This window comes from Nematolebias whitei, chromosome 17 (assembly GCF_014905685.2).
Source record: "Nematolebias whitei isolate Nwh7 chromosome 17, NemWhi1, whole genome shotgun sequence".
NCBI lineage: Eukaryota > Metazoa > Chordata > Actinopteri > Cyprinodontiformes > Rivulidae > Nematolebias > Nematolebias whitei.
In genome coordinates, this window is record NC_056514.1 from 28,927,067 (window position 1) to 28,948,208 (window position 21,142).

A 21,142-nucleotide genomic window follows, 5' to 3' on the forward strand; every position below is an offset into this window, starting at 1 on the left:
AACGTGGGTTAATGTGGCGCTATGGCTCTGCAGACATTGCATGATGCTGTCTTGTTTTGTGGTGTTTAGTGTAAAATACTTCCACACAGCGGACATGTTTAGATGAAAAGTTTGTTAGCTGTTAGCCACAGTGCTGCTAACTCAGCCTTCATGTTGAGAAACTGGCTGCAAACTATGAACTGGATTTCCTGAATGTGAGGTGGGTCTTATTACTCTGGGCTCGTGAGACACGCTGCCGTTCAGGAAATCCATTCCATAGTTTGAAGCCAACATGCATCATGGATCGGAAATATCGGCAGGAGGATCGGAAAATCCGATACGTAAATTATGCTGGTATTGGAGGCCGATACTGGATCGGATCGGCCCCATCCCTATAACCAACGTTCTATTTCGTATAGGCTTCACCCTTTAAGGCTATCACTAGTGGGTTAAAGGCAAAGCAGGATGTAGTCTATGCCTCACTGGGTCCATTCAGACACAATATGAAGCGCCCGCTTGCACCAAAAACATTAAATCAACTCAGCCTTCTGTGGGCGTAATTACGCGTTCCATGCACAGAAGTGCCCCGGAGAGAAACGGTTTCCGATGGGGAAAAAAGGGAAGGCTGAAAAGCAGTCCTGCTGCTGAGAATGGAAAAGAACAGAGGTTACAAATTGTAACCGTGTAAAAGTGAGCAGAGCAGGTCAACAGCTCTTCAATAAGAACAGATTAATAACAAATGAACTGATTAGTAATCAAATTAACTGATTGGTAACAGTAGTCATGAACTAATTAGTCACAAAAAAAACAGCAGTCATGAACTTGTGACTGATAATAAATGTCTCACACTGTAATTGCATGCAGCATGCAGATGTGAGTTTAAAACGAAATTCCATGAAACAAGTAAAATTCATTCTGTTAGAACACTGAGAACAGAATGGGTCATGGAGAAAGCGGAAACATCACGCAGATAAAAACGAATAAATGAACAAGGCTATGACCAAACGGTCGTTGTACAAATGTCCTCCACTGTCATCCCTCCATGCAAAGCTGTAGACAATGAAATCCCTCTGGTGGAATGAGCTCTGAGATTCTCTGGAGGCTCCAATCCAGATGCGCTGTAAGCTTCAGAAATAGCCTCACACAGCCAGTGTGAGAGGTGCTGAGTGGATAACGGGCGACCTGCAGAGATGTCCCTATAATGCACAAACAGACGCCGAGTCTGGCGCAGAATTTTGTGTGATTTCTTGAGCTGCGGTGACTTTTAAAAACCTGTTTAGAGGTTACCGGCTCGTTTTGTGTGGAGGATGTGTGAAGAGAGGCTGCTGTGAGATCATTCGATCTGACAGTCAGGCTGGAATCAGAAGACACTTTATTCTCTGAATGATGTTTTCGTTTTATTTTAAAACTCATGTCATCATTATGAACACACACATCCCCCGCAAAGAGTCATTTCTTGTGTCGTCTCCCCCGGTGGGCCCTGTGGCTGGTTGTTCCAGGGCGGCGCCTGTTGGCGGTCTTTGGGGAAGCGCTGAGTCGCTGGTTGATGCGATGAGAAGGGCTGTTCTCTGGTGGGAGGGGCTGGTGGAGGAGCGGAGCGAGAGGTCGCTGCTGCAGCTGTGGAATGTCGCTGCTGCCTCTGGCCCCGGCGATCCCTCCAGCGGGCAGGGGGGCGGGAGGAGGATTGCGGCTTCATCAGGTGGCACACAATTTCCAACACCTCATCTGACTTCTTCGACTTGTCAAGCATGGCCTTGAAATTGGCCCCAAACAGCACGTCCGTCGTGATGGGGCCCTCCACCAGGTCCTTCTGCAGCTTCTCTGGCATGGACGGGGAGAGTCGGAGCCAGGTGGACCTCTGGGTCATCGTCATCCAGATGGCGATGTGAGACAAGCAGACCGCAGAGGAGGCACACAAGTTCAGGATGACGTCAGGTGCTTTGCAGAGCGAGCTCTTCATCTCCTCAGGCAGGTGTGTGTCCTCCAGCCTTTTGGAAATGCTGTAAGCCAGCAGGCCGACATTGTTGTTCGCTGCGGCTGTCTGGAAAGCACACTGGTGGGCTCGATTGGAGAGCGATGTCACCGTTTGGTCGTGTCTCCCTGTAAGGACAGGATGTTGGTCCAACCTGGATACTTTTGCTCCAAGTGCTTCCGCCAGGCTTGGCTCCGGGGGGGGGGGGGGGTACCGAGGGAAAATTCCACTCAGTAAAGCCCTCCACTCTGGTGATGGGAGCGAAGGTGGAGACGGGCGCCTTCAGCTTATCAGGTCCAGCTGCAGCCTCGTTCCAGGAGGACGTCACTGCTGGGAAACGAGGCCAGATGGGGTCAGGGCAGCAAGCCGGGGTGGAGGCAAACCTTCCCACTAGATCATCCGATCTGGGCGGGGGGAGGAGAGGGACGAAAAGTCCTTTTGCGTCAGCCGCCTCCTAGATTATGCCAGGCAGCTCCGAGAGGAGGGCACAGACAGCTGGGAGCGGTATGTTCGCCAATGCGGAAAGCCCCCCCCCCCTTCCAACAATACGCTCTCCAGGAGGGAATGAGCAGCGGGGCTGCTGCTGACGTCGCCTTTTCTGGAGGAATCATCCGATTCGCTCCGTGACTCGGCATCAAAAAAGGCGATGGCGTCATCCAGTGAACAGTCCCCTGTTATGGAAAGGCACTCCTCGATGTTAGCCTTGAACAAGGCTGCTCGTCTCTGCATCTCCTTGGGAGGGAGGAGGTCACAGGGACAGCAGGAGGAGGAGAGGTCGGCGTGGCGAGGACCCAGGCATCCTTCACAGATGTCGTGCTGGTCAAAACTCAAAATGTAGCCTGTCTGGCAGGATGGGCACAGGTGGATGGTGCTGGACATCGTATTCTTGTTAAAGCAGTGCTGGTTGCTTGCTGAAGAAAAAATGGGAGCCGATTACCTGGTCTCACCGTAATTTATACGGACCGGGGTGAGGCCCACACAGCAAGTGGGCGTGGACTAAAGTTTTCAGTGCTGCGCGCGAAGGAATAAACCCACTAGCGATAGCCTTAAAGGGCGAAGCCTATACGAAATAGAACTAGGTGATACTGATTTGCAACAACAGCCGTGTCATAGTCTTGCAGACTCTATGATCCTATTTATAGTACAAGTCAAACAAAGGTTTTACACAGTATAGTTCTTATAACTTAATATACACTGAACTCACGTGGGGAAGTCTGGGTGACCTGGAAATTCTGCTGAGACCCTGGAATAAAGATTACAAAAAAGGTATCTCATATATATATGTTTAAAAAAGAACACATAATTAAAAATATGGCTGCTGGAAAATCAATTATTGGAATTCATTTTTGCTGCTGCAGCATGGTGGCAGATGGTACAGCTGTCACCTCTCAGCGAGAAAGTTGCCAGCTGGGGGACTTTCTGGGTGGAGTTTGAATGTTCTCTCCGTGCATGCATGATTTTCTCCAGGTACTCCAGTTTCCTCCCACAGACCAAAAACATGCATGTTAGGCTGATTGGTAACTCTAAATTGTCCCTAGGTGAGAGTGAGAGAGTGAATGGTTGTTTGTCTCTTTTGTCTCTATGTGTCCCTGTGATGAACTGGAGACCTGTCCAGGGTGTCCCCCGCCTCTCACACAGTGACTGCTGGATATGGGCACCAGTGACCCACGTGACCCAAAAAGGAAGAACTGGGTAAAGATAATGGATGGATGGACTTTTGCTGCTTGATTAAATATGAAATCTGGGATTTCCTGTTTGTTAATTAAGGTGCCTTCAATCAATGAATGGAAGCAGCCAGAGCCAAACAAACTACTTCTGGATGTTAGCTTACAAAAAACCTCAATACTATGACCTCAGGAAATTGCAACAACAAATGGAAATGGGTCATACATATCTCTTATAAAGGTATAACACTTTTATTACATAAGCCGAATCACTCACTTCATATTTTTCAAACTTCTAATTGCACAGGAATCTCTGCCAAAATTAGTTCTGCTGCTGTGTGGAGGAATTATTATAGCACATTAACCAACTGGGTGGGCAATCAATTTGTGGAAGGTGTGAAGCCTTCCCTTGTGTGTGAAAAATGTGTTTCTAACAACATGGCTTAATGTGACAGTGCACACTGCAGAGTGCTGCTCTAGTGCCAGACAGGCTCATTGATGCAGGAAAGCATTAACATTAATCCTTTACTGAAGTAAAATACAAAGTTAAAAAAGAAGGAAAAAAATCAGCAATGAAAGGAAATTAAACATTGCACCACTTTAGTTGGGGGGTGGGGTGGGGGCTGCTGTAAAAGCCACAGGGAACAAATCTTGGAGGCTGTTAAGACAAGGACAAATATCCCTTATAAGGAAAACTAACCCTGAAGCAACATGGAAATATTATCTAACATGGGATATTGGTGCCAAATAACATGGCATGAATGGCATTAACAATTAAGTCTACCATATGGAAAAGTGGGTTTGCATGCCATTTAGTGCATGCACATGAAATATGTTGCTCCAAAGCATACCTTTTTACAAAGTATGCACATACCACCATTTGAGTGTATTTTAATAAAGCCTCTATTAGCAAATCTTAATGTGTATATGCGTCCAAAAAAGTTAAGGCAGGTCCTCTGGAGGATTTTGTTTGTTGTTGAAACATTTCGTCTTTCATCCAAAGGACTTCATCAGTCCGAGGAGCCACAACAAACTCAGTCCTACAAGCAGCACACTCACATAGTGGACCAACCAGTTTGATAGTGATAAGATGGTTTCTGCAGTCTGCCCTCTCCCCCGTCGACTCCTCTGAGGCGGCCATGGCCAAAGTGGTTCAAAACATCAACGTTCATGCTCAGTAATCCAGGTAAAAATCTAGCAAAGTTCCATCAGGTCATTCAATTCCATTCAATTCAGTTTATTTATATAGCGCCAAATCACAACAAAGTTGTCTCAGGGCACTTTACAGGAACATTCACATACATAAAAGTCAATTAGTAAAGTTCTCTATCTAAGGAATCCAGCAGACAAGTTGAATCTTGGCTTTGTTGCAGTCTCCCATCGTCATGGTAAATGGACTGTACTTATATAGCGCCTTTCTATCTTATCGATAGTGAAAGTGATTTACAACACAATCTGTGCCCTCATTTACCTCCAACACACACATTCATACAGCACTCTACTAGATCTCTACAAAGCTAATCTGAATCTGTAGAGATTAATCAGTGCTTTGTCACATTCATAGGACACACATTGGAGGCAATGAGGGGTTCAGTGTCTTGCCCGGGGACACTTCAGCATGTGACTGCTGGTGGCATCGAACCCCCAACTCTCGCATTGGAGGTCAACTGCTCTAACCACTCAGCCACAGCTGCCCAGGTCATCTGGATTGTTTCTTTTTTTTTGTTGAAACGTTTCGCCCTTCATCCAAAGGACTTAATCAGTCCGAGGAGCCACAACAAACTCAGTCCCACAAGCAGAACACTCACATAGTAGGCCAACCAGTTTGATGGAGATTAGATGGTTTCTAGAGTCTGCCCTCTCCACTGATAAAGTCCTTTGGATGAATGAGGAAATGTTTAAAAAAAAAAAAAAAAGGAACCGTCTAGAGGATCTGACTTAACTTTGTTGAATTTTTTACCTGGATTATTGAGCATGAACTTTGATGTTTTGAACCACTTTGGCCATGGCCGCCTCAGAGGAGTCGACAGGGGAGATGGCAAACTCCAGAAACCATCTTATCACCATTAAACTGGTTGGCCCACTACGTGAGTGTGCTGCTTGTGGGACTGAGTTTGTTGTGGCTCCTCGGACTGATGAAGTCCTTTGGATGAAGGACAAAACATTTCAACAAAAAAAAGAAGAAACCATCCAGATGACCTGATTTAACTTTGTTGGATTTTTTTTTACCTGGATTATTGAGTATGAACATTGATGTGTATATGAGTGCTTGTCTTATGTTCAGATTTAAAATGATTGGCTCTGTCAAAAGTCATATCAAGTACAATAGTTTACCCAACTACAGTAGGAAGGCTCATTGAGCTACTGCGACAAATAAACTGTTTTAGTGACAATATTTTAGTCTGGAAGGACAATAACCTAAGAAATTAATGACAATTTTTTCATCTCTCCTTCAGTCCTGTCAAGATTGTAATGTTTATCCTATCTGGAGTTTAAAGATTGAGGTCATGCCTCTAATAGTAGTTTTCCCCATTGCTTTATTTTAATTTTATTTGTTTTTAAATCCCCATCTTTATTACTTTGTCTAGTCTGATTTACTTTATGTGTGTGTGTTTTTCCCCTACACCCCATGAGCACTGCTCCTTAGAGATTCCTGTGGTGTCATGTCCATAAATGCAGAAGAAAAACTTTGAATCGTTGCTGGATTGCCGGTGGTTAAAAGACGTTCTTATTCGGCACAGAGTACTTAACGATTAAGTCCAAAACACATCTTCCATAAGACGCAACATTCCCGTGTCTTAGATTTATTATTTTGTTTTACTGTTTAAGCTGTTAATGACATTAAAAGTGATTCACAGCTAACAAACAACTTGAAAAAATATAATACTAAAATAGGAATTACCAGTAAGAGTGGGGAATTTCAAATACAGGTTTCACCTATATCTGTAATTGATGCTATATCATTGTCAAAAGAGTGGTACCATTTCAAAACCAATTTTAGCTACTGAACAGAAATAGTACTAGTTTAAAGCTCAGAATTTAACTTTTTGAATCTGTGGTTACTGTTGGAAGTTGCATTGGATATTTGACTTAAAAAAAAGTCGACAATACTGAAAAATAAGAAATATAATGCTCCAGACTTGACAAAAATCTCCCATTTGTTCTAAAACTTATAAAATCCAAAGCCTCCCTCTTTGAATGTCTCCAACCTTACTAGGCATTTCCACAATCTGTTTCTGACCACAAGGATTTGGATACTCATGCAACTGTGAGTGTTTTGTGAGCTTTTGAGGCCTGGTAACCACATAACTAATCATTCTTTCATCCTGTCAGGGGGATCGCGATGCTCCGGCTACGTGCCTGATTAGAAACCCTTAGCAGATGGTGTGAATGAAGACTAGTGCTCTTGATCCGCCCAGAGAATGCTGTGTGAATCAAAGTTTAGCATTGGAAACAGCAGCTCTAATACGTGGCAGTTTTACACAAATAATAATCTGTGGTAACGATAATCCGAGGAGAGTAAACTTGTTTTATTAATTAGGTTACTGCTACACATAGAAACATCTTGTAATGTGCCGTTTGTCTTGGAGTTGTTATTATGAAGTCAAACTAAGAACAAACCATTCTGCTCTGAAGCCCACATTCATGAATCTGTTTCATGTATCTGCCTGAGATGTCCACTAATTAGTACAACCGTCACAGTTGATTGTCCTTCTTGGTAAAACTAAATCAGTGAAAATGCAAAAATTAAAACTAATGAGCAAGAAACCTTCAAACAACGAGGAAGACTAGCAGGGATGAAGAGGAATTCTTGATCCAACAACACAACGCTAACAAAAAAAAGTTTTGCCAAAGTATTTAGAGAGTGTTGTCGCTTTTGTCAGTCACACACGACAGACATCGCAACATTAATTAGTGTTGAGTGTGTGGTTAAAAGTATGCTGTAAAAATCTGCAACTAAACTTCGTCTGGCTTTTTTTGGTAACAGACTAATTATTTTTGTTTTAGCAGGTGGTTTCTTCACACATGACTTGCTTTATTATTTGACCACATGAACTCTTCAATAAATAATTTGGATAAACTTTACGTGTCTCTTTGTTTTGACTAACAAAGTTAAGTCAGGTCCTCGGGACAGTTTCTTTGAAACGTTTCGTCTTTCATCCAAAAGACTTCATCAGTCCGAGGAGCAGCAACAAATAGCATCTTCTCATAGTGAGTCAAACAGTTTGATGGTGCTCAGGTGGTTTCTGTAGTCAGTCCTCTCCCACGCCGACTCGTTTGAGGCAATTAATGCCAAAGTGGTTCAAAATACCCTTCATGCTCAGTAAAGTAGAAAAAACTAACACAGTTAAGTCAGGTCCTCTGGATGGTTTCTTTTAGTGGAAACATTTCATCTTTCATCCAAAAGGCTTGATCATGAAGTTTACTTCATGAACCACTTTGGCCATGACTGCCTCAAACGAGTTGGTGGGGGAGAGGGCGGACACCAGAAACCATCTGAGCACCATCAAACTGGTTGACCCACTATGAGAAGGTGCTATTTCTAAGTCAGAGTCAGACTGAGACAGTTTGTTGCAGCTCCTCAGATTGATGAAGTTTTTTGGATGAAAGATGAAATGTTTTAACAAAAAGAAACAGTCCAGAGGACCTGACTTCCATCCATCCATCCATCCATTTTCTTTACCCGCTTATTCCATTTTTGGGTCACGGGGGTCGCTGGTGCCCATGTCCAGCAATCACTGTGCGAGGGGCGGGGTACACCCTGGACGGGTCGCAAGTCCATCCCAGGGCCACATAGAGACAAACGAGACAAACAAACATTCACTCTCTCACTCACACCTAGGGACAATTTAGAGTTACCAATCAGCCAAACATGCATGTTTTTGGACTGTGGGAGGAAACCGGAGTACCCGGAGAAAACCCACGCATGCACGGAGAGAACATGCAAACTCCACCCAGAAAGGCCCCTGGACCGGGGTTTGAACCAAGGACCTGCTCGCTGAGAGGCAGCAGCTCTACCAGTTGCGCCACCGTGCTGCCAGGACCTGACCTAAATATAAAGATGCATAACAATAAAAATAAAATTTCAATAATTTAAGTAAAACATTCAAAGGTAATTCATCATTCAGTCCTTTAGAAGCTAAAACCTGAAGAGGACAGATCTAATAAGCCTCACGTTGTCTAAGCAACTTCTCATGGTCACCCCACTAAAGTAGTAAGATAAAAAAGTTCAATACCAAAACTTTTGTTAATAAATATTATGGTTAATTCAAAAAAGTTAAAGACAAAAACAATATTTAAAAAATTATTTTAAAAAAAGTATTATGGTTAGAATCATTTAAATGGATTGCAACAGGATAGTGCGTAGACCAGCCTGTCTCAGCCTCCTGAGGGAATAAAGGGGTTAGTGGTTCTGTTTTATTATGTTGGAGGTTTTAATGAATTAAGGACTTTTAATGAAATATGGACTCCTAAATATTTGAAGCTGTGGAGTTTTTTGGCAGCTGCTCCTATAATAAATAGAGTAGGAGTTGTGTGGCTTGTCCTTCTGAAATTCACAACCAGCTTCTTAATCTTCTTCATGTTAATGCAGAGGTTATACTCCTCACACCAGATCGTCCACATCCTGCTGGTCCAAAGACTCATCATTGTGGGACATCAGTCCATTACTGCCATCATCCACAGACTTCATATGACAGTTCGCCCATTTGTTTGGTTGACAATTTTATGTGAATAGTGATTATAGCAGGGGGCCCATGACACACCCCTGGGGAGAGCTGGTGTTTATGGTAATGTGGGAAAACAAGATTTCATGGAATGTGACAAACTAAATGGTGTGCCAAAAAGTCCAGGACCATGTTACAGAGAAATTATGTCAATCCAAGTAGCAGTAATTTGTTGGCCAGGATCTGGGGGCTTATTGTACAGAAGGTAACGCTAACGTCCAGGAAGTGGAAGTGAATCCTGATGTAAGCATTGTGTCTCAAAAAGGATAAGAGCTGAGTGTATGACTGATTATGCAGCGCCGATGTGCAGCGGCTCTTTCTGTAGGTACACTGGTATACTAGGAAAAGTTATATACAATACAAATAAGGAAAATAATCTGATACAACAACTCAGGCTTTCTATGTGTTTTGCGAGTGTGCATTCAGTACCTCATCCTGGCTGCCTTTCCGTAGGTTATAGGTGAGGTTGTTGTGGATGTCGGTGGCAAACACGAGGGCATACTCAGGATAGAGTTCCAGCACCTCTCTCAGGCCGCGCAGACTGATGTACTGCAGATCACAGTAGGTGAGCGCTTTCACATCAGCGTTGGTCTTGATCACCTGGTCAGTTCCAGGCAGATCAGTCCCGATTAAGTCCCCTTTCCCTAAAATCGAAATATTATTTATCATTTTCTTACACAGCTTCATGGCTTAAAAACATTTTATGAACTATGCTTAAAACGCTTAATATGATACATACCTAAAATAGCCAGCACCATACAGTCTTTCAGCACTTCTAGGGAACCGGAGCAGACAAAGTAATTGGCATGCAGTGCATCACCCTGACGGATCAGGTACTCCCCAGGTACGCAGAAAGAGGTTTTAATATGAAGAGAGAGTGAGCGCAGGCAGCCACGACTGGCCCCATTAAAGACTGGCAGCTGAAGGATGTCCTTATTCAGGTGCATACCGATGTCGGCCCGTAGCTCATCAGGAAAGTCGTGGAGGAGCTGGGGATATTTGAAACATGTAATGATGTGTGGCACTGCTAGATTAGTGTGTGGACAGGGCTGCAGATGCTCTCTTTTTTAAAGGATATGAACTGATAAAGTATTGCAGCCATGCTGGGCTAAATTATAAACAAATGATGATCTAAGAGTCTGGGAATATAATATACATATTTTATAGATAATTTTAGGACATTGGTAAATGTCAATTTCAGATATGCTAGCTTCATTTATAAGTATTCCACGATGACAAAAATTAAAGTGACTTCTACCTCATTGGCATCTATACCATTGTTGACAGACCACGTGGTTTGAAAGTACTCCAGCATGCGTTGTTTAAGCTGCTGGGGCAGACGGTGAACACGGATAAAGTCCTTCAGGTCTGACATACGAGTGTGGTAGAGAGAACGACGGGAGTACATACGCTGAATGATGGCTGTCACATTCCCAAAGACGACAGCGTGCATCATTGCTGTGACGGGAAGGAAAAGAGTATAAGAGTCAGCTATGATATACAACGTTAATGGTTAAACTCAGGATGTAGCAACGTTAGAGACAGATGTTAGACAAACATCTCTAAGAGCCTGAGTCTGATCTTTATGCTAATTAAAAATGGAGCTGAGATTACAAAAACAAACAGTTTAATAACTTTCTGAATGAAAAATCCTGCTAAATCCTTCACAACCAAAACTGTAAATTGTCAAAAAGAAAAGACGACAATCAAAAGAAGACTTACACTTTCTTGTAATAGCCACATGCAAATGAATAGGTATTTAAACGAGTCACAAAAAATCTAAATCATATCAAAATAAAAGCCCACATCCATTCCACCTGCCTACTGTATCCATGACAATTATGATTCCAATACAGGAGCAAAATTACAATAAAAAACACTTCAACACATTGATAAACTATTATGGATTCTAATATGAAATGTACATCAACTAAATTGTTACTCCTATAAATGAAATTAAACAATCAAATGTGTTCACATAATCATTATCACAAGCAGCAAAATAAAACTTTAATAACCATGTGCAGGGTTGTTACACTCCTAATTGCAACCTCGGCAGATATCATCAATAACTAGGAGATGGTTATGGCAGCAAGCTGTGTCTTAGAAGCCAGCCAAACTATTCAACCACAAGTCGTGTAGAGTTTTGTGGACTGCGGTGCCAAACAGTAACAGAGTGATGCCAGGATGCCAGAGGGAGAATGACAACCCGGTGTCAAACGTACCACCAACCAGCATGATGCAGATGGAAAAGATCTTCTCTCCATCAGTGTTGGCACTGACATTTCCAAAGCCCACACTGGTCAGGCTGCTGAGGGTGAAGTACAGGGCAGCAATGTAAGAGCTGCGTAGTGTCGGGCCGCCCACTGTGCTGTTAATGTATGGAGTGTCCTGACGTCTGCCGAGCTCATGAAGCCACCCTTAAAGGCACATACAGCACACATGTTATCTTCATGTTCATCAGTGCCTTGAAGGATGACAGTGACAGGATGGTACCGCTATATCTTATTTAAAAGAAGCAAAACTACTTGTCAGCTCATGTGTGTGTGAGTATTTGTTAGAAAGCGACTGTCAGTAGGGTGGCATTTTGTTTCAGGACAACTCACAACTAGCCTCTTGGGTAAAAATACACATCTAATAAGAAAGTATAACATCTCCTCCTAATATTAATTAAATAAAATAGACTAGTGTAACACATTTAGAAGCACTTGAACATTTTTGCACAGTTTTTATAAACAAATTATTACATTAATTAAGAAACAGAAACTAAAGCTTACAAGCCTCTGATAAGTTTATATTGAACTGCGTTCAGCCAGTAACACAAAGAAGATGTGTGTGCTGCATGCTACCAGCCTATTTCAGCTTTTGATCTGGTTTCAGACCGTTCTCATTAGAGCAGCAGAGGATGCTGTTTGTGCCGCCACTGAGCAGAGCTAGACACCCAGTAGGTAAGCTGAAACTATTTATAGCTGAGTAACAAAACACAAATATAAGCTGTAATATTTGTTGGAGTTTCAGGAATAAATAACTCTCTGTTATAACTAAACCTGGTTTGTGTTTAAGAAGAGAAAAGAGAAAATCAGCAACTGTTGTTTTTTTTCTACAAGCAGACTCACCTACTTTCCATTTGATACTGGTCTCTAACTCTTGGTGTCCGATAAGGTACCAGATGCAGGCCATCCAGTGTGCCACCAGGGCAAACGTGCACATCAGTAAGGTCAGCACTATGGCACTGTGCTGAGAGTAACGGTCAAGCTTGTGAAGAAGTCGAATAAAACGCAGGAGGCGTACCGTCTTAAGCAAGTGGACCATGGAGGTCTGAGCAGAGGAGGGCAGAGTGACAAAAACGAGACTTAGTCCCTCAGTCATATGTACGCAGTTTGTGCTGTATGAATCTGACTGTACTATTTTGTTCAACCAAAATCCATACTTCAATATATCAAACGTGCAAACACACAAACGAAACATGGGCTGAGAAATGCCAAGCGCTTGATTTCCAGACCCTTAAATTTACCATAAAGTGAGAATTTAATACATCATGTCAAACGTTTACTGGTCTTTTCTAAAGTAAAACCAAGCAAAGCAGTTAAACTTTTTATTGTAACACTTACCACAGTGATATTGAAGACATACAGTAGGTCAAAGGGCAAAGCAGCCACCAAGTCCACGAAGAACCAAGTGGTGACGTAGTGAATGCAAATGGAGCGCGACTCGTACACCACCTGACCGGACTTGCTCACATAGGTGGTACAGAAGTTCAGGATAATGTCTGCAATTACAAAGCCATTTTAATATGATGAATATAATATAATATAATTATAATATGAATATATTTTGATGAAATATTGGTGTGTACTATGATAGAATTTATAAGGCTGCTGAAATTCATTTGTAGCTCCACTGGTTTTCTCATTTGTGATGAGTACTTTAGACCATACCATTAAACCAATAAACGCAGATTTAAAAACATCTGAAAGGAGACAATCGTTGCAAAGGCAGAAATGATGATAGCAGAAGCTTAAAAAGATGCACATGCAGCTAATTCATAATGATCAGAGTGTGTGCTGGACAGATTTATGACCTAAATGTCTAAATGTGACAAGCAAATAACAAACCGTCTCCTGTGTGTGGGGTTTGATTTTGTAAAAAAATTATATTTCATCACAGCTGTCAATATGTGAAGATATGAAAGGTTTATTGATCGATACAAATTCAATATAAGGTAAGTTCAACAAGGTGTAAGACGTCAGAAATCCCTGCAGCACAATGAAGGCGTAGAGAAGAAATCTCATTGCTGCTTTAAAAGAAAAAAAATTTAAATTTCCAATAAACAGTTTGTTACACTCACCTATAATAAACAGCACTTCTACTAGGATGTCACTCACGATGGTGGCGCGTTCAGCTGTGACAGAGTCATCGTACGGCCAGAAGCTAACGTTGTAGGGCACAGTGACAGCAACGTAGAAGGTTGCCAGCAGGATGAGCCAGTCCCACAGGGTCTTTGATATACTGTAGTGGAGCAGAATGAAGCGTGACGTCTGCACTTCTGCCATCTTGTATTCTGGTACCGTAGGCTTGTCATTCATGCTCTGTAAGCCAACAGGGGGATTTAGCTGAACGAAGGCATTACCACACAATGCAGACAGGAGCGTCAATAAACTAAAGTCATATAATCCTAATAGTTTTTTAACCATTGATTTATTTTACAATAGATCTGTATAATGTACCACAGCTAAACATCATCAAGAAAATGATAAAGGGTGATGTTATAGAGCACCTACAGTAAGTCTGCTAATTCCCATCGTAAAGACAAAACAAATCTTAATAATATATTCATATTTCTGTAAACTATTCTCTTGAATATATTTCTAAACTCAGATTAATTTAACACTCTGTTAAACTAATAATGTATCTATCACCTGCAGCCAAAGGCAATAGTAACTTTTGCAGAAGCATATGTGTATCAGGTTGTTAGCAAAATATCACACGAACCACTGAACATTAAATAATGAAACTTTCAGCAAATCTTTACTGGTTAACTTTAGGATTCAATAATATGCAAGATGGCTGCAAGAGCTAATTGACTTTAACTACCACAAAAATGGTTAATTTCAAAGTCTGTCAACTGTACATTTATTCATCTAAAATTTGGTGAGGTAGTAGCAGAGAGTCATCTTGTTCCCATATGGGTGTGACAAAACTATGCAAATTTGAATGATATAACATTATTCATAAGGTTTGATTAAAACTGCTACACCTCCTTTATTTCTCAACAGGAGATACATCTCTGGCATGAAAGACAGCGGGCGATATGCATTCCTCCAGGAATGCTAGACCTTTAATTTATCAATGATAAGATAATGTTTGGACTTCAAAAACTTCTAATCCTGGGTTTTGTTTCATTGTCTTAAAAATGTCAGCTTGTCACCTTTGATTAGGTAAATCATCATGAGAAAAGTAAGAGGTCATCCTCTAAGACGCTACAAATTAATTACAACATTTAAAAGTAGAGGGGGAAAAAAAGAAAAAATAATTTATTATAATGTTTGCTCAATGTTTAGGAACACATTATTATTGCTCAGCTTAAGGCTAAAGCAGCATGAAGCAAACATTGGCCTTAAACCAAACACCAAACACAAATTTTACAAACAAAATAAATTTTAATACAATTACAATAAGAGGAGTCCATACAATAATTGCAACACTAAATATTTGAAGTCTTCGTGGTGAATAATCCCTGAAATGTCATTGTCATTAGGGAGCTGAGTGAGATGTACCTGTACGGGTAACTGCCTTTTGAGGTTGCCAGATAAGAAATCACAATAGTATTTTTTTCATTCAACCTTTATTTATACAGATGAGGTACAGACAACAATAGACAATCATATAAACACATATAAAATGAAGTAAATAAAAGAAATGATATAAAAATGAAACAAAAACAAGTGACATAAAGCTATGTAAAATACTAAAAACAGGAACATGCCTGCATTGGTTTTTGCAGTGCAGTAGTTTAAAATCCCTTAGAGTGGTCCGAGTCAGCAACTTCAGATCTTTTTGCAAGGTGTTCTTACAGGAGCAGAGTAAGAGATCTAAAGTAGCCTTTTTGTTTGATGTTCAAATTTTGCTACTGTTAATTTAATTCAATTAAAAAAAAGGTAGTTGAAGACCACGAAGTGGGAAACGTGTCAGGAGACAGAAGGAGAAAAGGAAAGTCAATAATTCGTCTGCTTCCTTCCTCAGGGGTCGCCACAGTGAACTAACTCACATGAAGACTTGGCATTTGTTTGTACGCTGGATGCCCTTCCTGACACAACCACTGACCACTAAGCTACCATATCCCTCTGTGTGGAGCAGAGAGCTGCCATCTAGGGCATCCAGGGAAGCAGATGATGGGGATTAAGGGCCTTGCTCAAGGGCTCAGAATGGGGCAAACGAGGGTGGAGGCAGGTGTGGGTCTGAAGGACAATCCAGAGACACTGACAAGACACCAAGGAGCTGAATAACGATAGACACTGATTAGGGTGAAATGACAGGCACCTGTGATGAGTATGTTGCTCACAGGTGAGACAGAGCTGGAACACAGGGAGGAGGAACACTGAGGGGTGACTGGGAAATACGAGGAAACATATAAGACCAGACCCCAGAAACCCTACATAACCTCCAGCTAAATGTATATTTTTTTATATAAAACTAGAACGCTAAATCATTTTGGAAATAGAAACCAGGTGGACTTTAAACTTGATTTAATATCTAGGGGAAGTGCATTTTCTCCTTTAATGCAGTGAATATTGAGTATTAAATGCCTCTGCTGAATTTTGCTGAAGAAGCTAAAATTGAGTTGCTAAAACTAACATAAAACATTATCAAACTATAGAAAACACTAGCTAAAAATGAAGGTAGCAAACAGCTTGCTCAAAGCTAAATATAGCAGAACAGTAGCTAGCTGTACTCCCCTGTTTTCTCCTTTTTAATGGACAATAGTGACTATATATGAACAAATATTATAATACTGTATATATGTGTACAACTTGTATACTTTTTTCTATGTATGTACATTTTACATGTATGTAGACACTTTTTTTCTCTGTATATGTATATAAATATATGCATTATTTTGCATATAGCTTGTGAATTTTTTAGTCCTTGTATTTGAGCTTTTCTTAAATCCTTAAAGTAGCAAAAGGCTGGCTAAAAGCTAAAAGTAGCAAAAGGCTAGCTAAAAGCTACAAGTACCTAAAAGCTAACATAATGGTAGCTAAAAGTAAATGTAGCAAAAGAAGACAAAAAAAGCAAGCATGCTAAAGCAGATTTCAAAGAGACCAACGTTTTATAAGGAATTGAAAAATGTATTTCTATGAAAACAGTTGTAAATAAAGGTAAATAATTTGAAAAGTATAAAAGTTTAAAAAGAAAAAAGCCATTGCACCTGCATGTATCTCCTGAAACAGTTGAACTAAAACAGCACAAAATACGTATAAGTAGTAAGATCTTTTAAACAGCAAAATATGTACAAAAAATAAATAAATGAGTGTGAACGCTAAATTAGCACAACCACACAATTATATAAAACACACAGAACGCACTTGCCAAGCATTTTAAACAAATAACTTGATGGTGATGAGGTGGAGTGTTTTGACAATAAATGGCAACTAGATGGACATCGCAGAACCAAGATGTTGCCGAAAGACTAAATAAATGTTGGTGTCCTCTTGTTCGCTGGCCGCTGATTTTTCACTACGTAGCAGCATCTCATGTCAAAAAGATGTGGTAATGCTGCTGCTAATCTCTTCCTGACAGTCACCCAGACAGTGTGAAGGCTTTTAAATGTCTGCAGAAATAAAATAAAGCTACAAAAGAGAACTAGTCAATGATGAGGAAACGTATTACCAATGAAGGTGCTCGATGATTTTCTACATGACTGAACTTCATGTAAATGTCATTAGTGTTTTAAGTCTCAAGCGGCGCAGTGTGGTTCAGTGATGCGTATTAGTGTGAAACAAGGGGGAATTCAATAGATGCCAATAATGCTACACTTTTATTGAGAAAATCTAGTTGTGAAAAGCATCAAAAATGGGAAGCAGAGTCTATTCATTGCTGCTTTTTAAATAGGCTCGTGCATTTTCCATTTAAAAGCCTAAACTGCCCTGATCCTGGGGTTATGTGTGGGGTGAGATGAAAAATGGAAAAGGGAGATAAATAAGTGGTGAAAAAATGGAGCCAGCTATCTTGTGAGGAGCTCAGTAACAAGATATCTGCTGTTGAAGTCTCAACTTGATATTGACCTGTAGCTGCTGGGCTAACATGGTGAAAACTACTTAATTCACATTTGCTATAGTACTTGCGTAAAAAAAAAAAAAAAAAAAAAAGGAAAGAATTGATGCTCCACTGGTTAAATGTAGAAAAGGAAATTTTAATTTCCCTTCAAGTTTTTGAAACTGCACATGACTGATGACAATGTACAGTTTGCTCAAGAAGACTATGCATTAGAGTAAAATGTAGTTGTAAAAATAGGCACTTTTATGAAAGTTCAAGCCCTGTCAGAAAAGGCTAGACTGTTCCCTTTAATTTCTTACATCACAGAAACCCTCCTGACCTTTGACACCGACCATGTTCAGCTCAGCACACTGAAATAATTAGAAATGAAATGCTGTCCTTGCGGAGGGGAGCATGTGCCAGTTTATGTCACACAGCTACAGTTGATCTTCAACAGTCATTAACTCAAGCTGCATCCCAAAAGCCTATTGCTTTAACTACACCTCCCAGCGTGCTTTGGGCTTCACTTCTGATTAATCCTAGAGAAGTGGTTGCAACATTCAGAGGACTCGAGAGTGCAAGCAGCAGGTAAAACTCCAAAAATGGGGTTTAGTAATTAAAGCAAAACCGATAGCGTAACACACACCCCCACTCCCCAATTTAAACAAAAAAATAATAATAATAAAAGATTTAAGAAGGATTTACAATGTCCAACTAAGAAACTAAGCACAATAAAGTAGCTGGAATGATTATAGATGGACAACAGGTGTGTGGTGAGGTAAGAGAGCGCCTGAGGAAAAACAATGATTGAAAACACGATTAAACAAAACAGAAACAAATATGGCTGAGAACAAATAAAACAGCGGCAAAAATAAATCATAAAGAACACATTGACAAATAATTTTAAATGACAAGAATCTAAGAAAGCTATGGAGATAAATCAGTCCCAAAAGTAGTCACACAAGCGTACAATGAGATTTGTATGTGTACAATAAGATCCACAAGCGTACCACAAGTTTTAAAATGTGCACACAAAAAAATTCTCAAATGCATAAATATTTTAAATGTACACATTTCGATTTGTACAAGTTGTCAAATACACAGGCACAAATAGCCTGCTGTGGATGAATCAGTCAATATGAGTGCACGGATCAACTTGCCTGTGAATGGGACTTTTGAGACTGTCTTAAGGCTCCATGCACAAAGGTGATGCTGCGTTCAAGGCTAGAGGAAAGCTGGGACAGCTGAGCTTTACCAAATTGACTGCTATTGGGAAAAGACACATTTTCAACTTGAAACAAAAATTCATAACTTCTATGACTGAAAGTGTTTGTAAACAAAACTAAACTAAAAATAGAGAATGAGGATTTCTGAAGAATGCTGAATAACTGCTGACATTTGCAAATAATAATAATAATAATAATAATAATTGAGTAGTTAAAGCTAGTGTTGTAGTCAAGACCACCCAAACCGAGACCAAGTCAAGACCAAGACCGCTCTTGAGTACGAAAACACTAGTTAAAGCTAAAAGGAGCAAAAGGATAGCTAAAAGCTAAATGTTGCAAAGCGCTTTTTAAAAGCTGAAAGTTGAAAAAGGATAGCTAAAAGCTAAAGGAAGACAAAGTTAGCTACAAGCTAAAAGTAACAAAATGCTAGTTAATGGCGTCAAAAGTGTAGCTACAAACTAAAAGTAGCAGAATATGAATGAATGAATAAAATGACAGTTAAAAAGCTAAAAGTAGCACAATGGTAGCTGAGGGCTAAAAGAAGGAAAAGGCTAGCTAAGAGCTAAGCGTAGTATAGAAATACAAATATAGAGCAAGAATGCTGAAGCAATTTTAACTAACTGTTTGGGGAGAAACTGAAGAGAACACAATGAATTTCTATGGGAAAATATTTGTAAATACAGTTAACTATTTCCAAAAGTCTAAGCTGAACATTTTGATGAGCTAAAATATGACAATAGCATGCAGAAGCAAAAAAATAGGAATAAAAAAAGACAAACAGCATTCATGTAATAAACAGAAGAGCACCCATAATGTAAGGACTTGAGTTATATGCACTAAATGTTACTTTTACATATCTAAAGCCAACATTTCTTTTTTTTTTTTTAGTTTTTGCATCACAGCTTGAAATGTCTGAACGCAGCAGTTTCTCCATTTAGGCGAAAACGAAGTAATGGTAGCTCTCTTCTGGGAAATAAGAAATCAAGTTGCTCGTCAGCGTGCCTCGGATTGGATACAGCAGCTGACAGCATCAAAAACTGACATAACTTCTCAGTAAATGTGCTGTAATAAGCAAGCTTCAGAGAAATAAAATATTAATAATGGATATGTTTTGTGAAGGCTCTGTGGGTCTCAATTCCACATCAGAACTGAAAATCAGACCATTCCATTTTTATTTGTACTTTTGTATCACAGATGACGCAATCTTTAAGGAAGCCCTTCTGTGTGTCTATTTATCTTGTCTCAGTCGAAAATGTATGTCTTCCAGTAAAAATAACTCTCTCTTGTTCCTTTTGGCCTCACAAAGCAATGAGCTGCAAATAAAGATCCAGTCAGAATAGATATGACTGGGTGGGTGTGGAGGCAAAGTAGATTGTGAGCTCACCGTTTCTGAGACTCAGACAATGAGGAGAGCAAAAAAAAAAAAAAAAAAGGAAAATTAAAACACTGGCAAAAATACACCAATAACACCAGAGTCCTCATGGAAGAATAATGATAACAGAAAAATAATACTGTTTTCAAATTTTAGATATAGGCTTTTAATGCTTTAAAAGTGCAATAAATATGCATCCCTGCTATTTATGTTGCTGTATTTATGAGTATACTGTATATGAGTGTGTGTGTGTGTGTGGGGGGGGGGGGGGGGGGGACAAAAAGTGCAGAAGAAAGAGAAAAAGGCAATATCAGCAGGGAAAGATGGTGCTGACAGAGAATATAAACTGAACTTGATGTTTTCTTGAACATCAAACTCTTTGAAAGTGGTGGTTATGCACGGCTCTTTTATTTCTTGTTCTGTGGAGAAAGGTTTAAATGGGAGCAGCAGGAAGCAGACAGATTCAGAGCAAAGAGACCGTTTATGACACCATAAATACACTTTATGAAGAGCAAAGAATCAATGTTATTCATTTGTGTAAACTCCTCATAGCATGTCTCGTTAAAAGGAATACATTCAAACCATCATAACGTGGTAATTGATAAAACTTGTGTCTTTTTTTTTTCATATTTTTCTTGGCTTTGGAAAAATTTGCCCCAATTAGCAATCACATATAAAGTTAAAAGCCAAGAACTGCCATTCGTTCGCTGCCTTTTATGATGATGATGGCCTCATATTGAGAAATGATGGAGTTTAAGCCCAAATTTGACAATATTATTACACACAGCGCTACGTGACATTGCAAGATCTTGTCCGGAATGGCTCTCAGCTACTACCAATGGTGGGGAAAGTTATGTAAAGGTCATGGATGTTTTCGCTTACTAATAACCTGTATAGAACCATGCATGTGAAGTCACGAGAGCCTCTCTGTCTACTCAGAGAGGAGT

At 40.2% G+C, this 21,142-nt stretch overlaps 1 protein-coding gene across 1 annotated transcript in view; it reads right to left on the minus strand.

The window, feature by feature from the left end:
- Positions 1-21,142, minus strand: part of kcnh4b (potassium voltage-gated channel, subfamily H (eag-related), member 4b) — a 49,797-nt gene that overhangs the window by 5,377 nt on the left and 23,278 nt on the right. The window contains exons 5-12 of the mRNA XM_037690901.1: positions 13,690-13,930; positions 12,953-13,110; positions 12,458-12,659; positions 11,567-11,761; positions 10,600-10,799; positions 10,081-10,330; positions 9,771-9,985; positions 3,156-3,194 (exon numbers count right to left, since the gene is read on the minus strand). Of these exons, the coding sequence (XP_037546829.1) occupies positions 3,156-3,194; positions 9,771-9,985; positions 10,081-10,330; positions 10,600-10,799; positions 11,567-11,761; positions 12,458-12,659; positions 12,953-13,110; positions 13,690-13,930 (1,500 nt within the window). The remainder of the gene's footprint in view (positions 1-3,155; positions 3,195-9,770; positions 9,986-10,080; positions 10,331-10,599; positions 10,800-11,566; positions 11,762-12,457; positions 12,660-12,952; positions 13,111-13,689; positions 13,931-21,142) is intronic.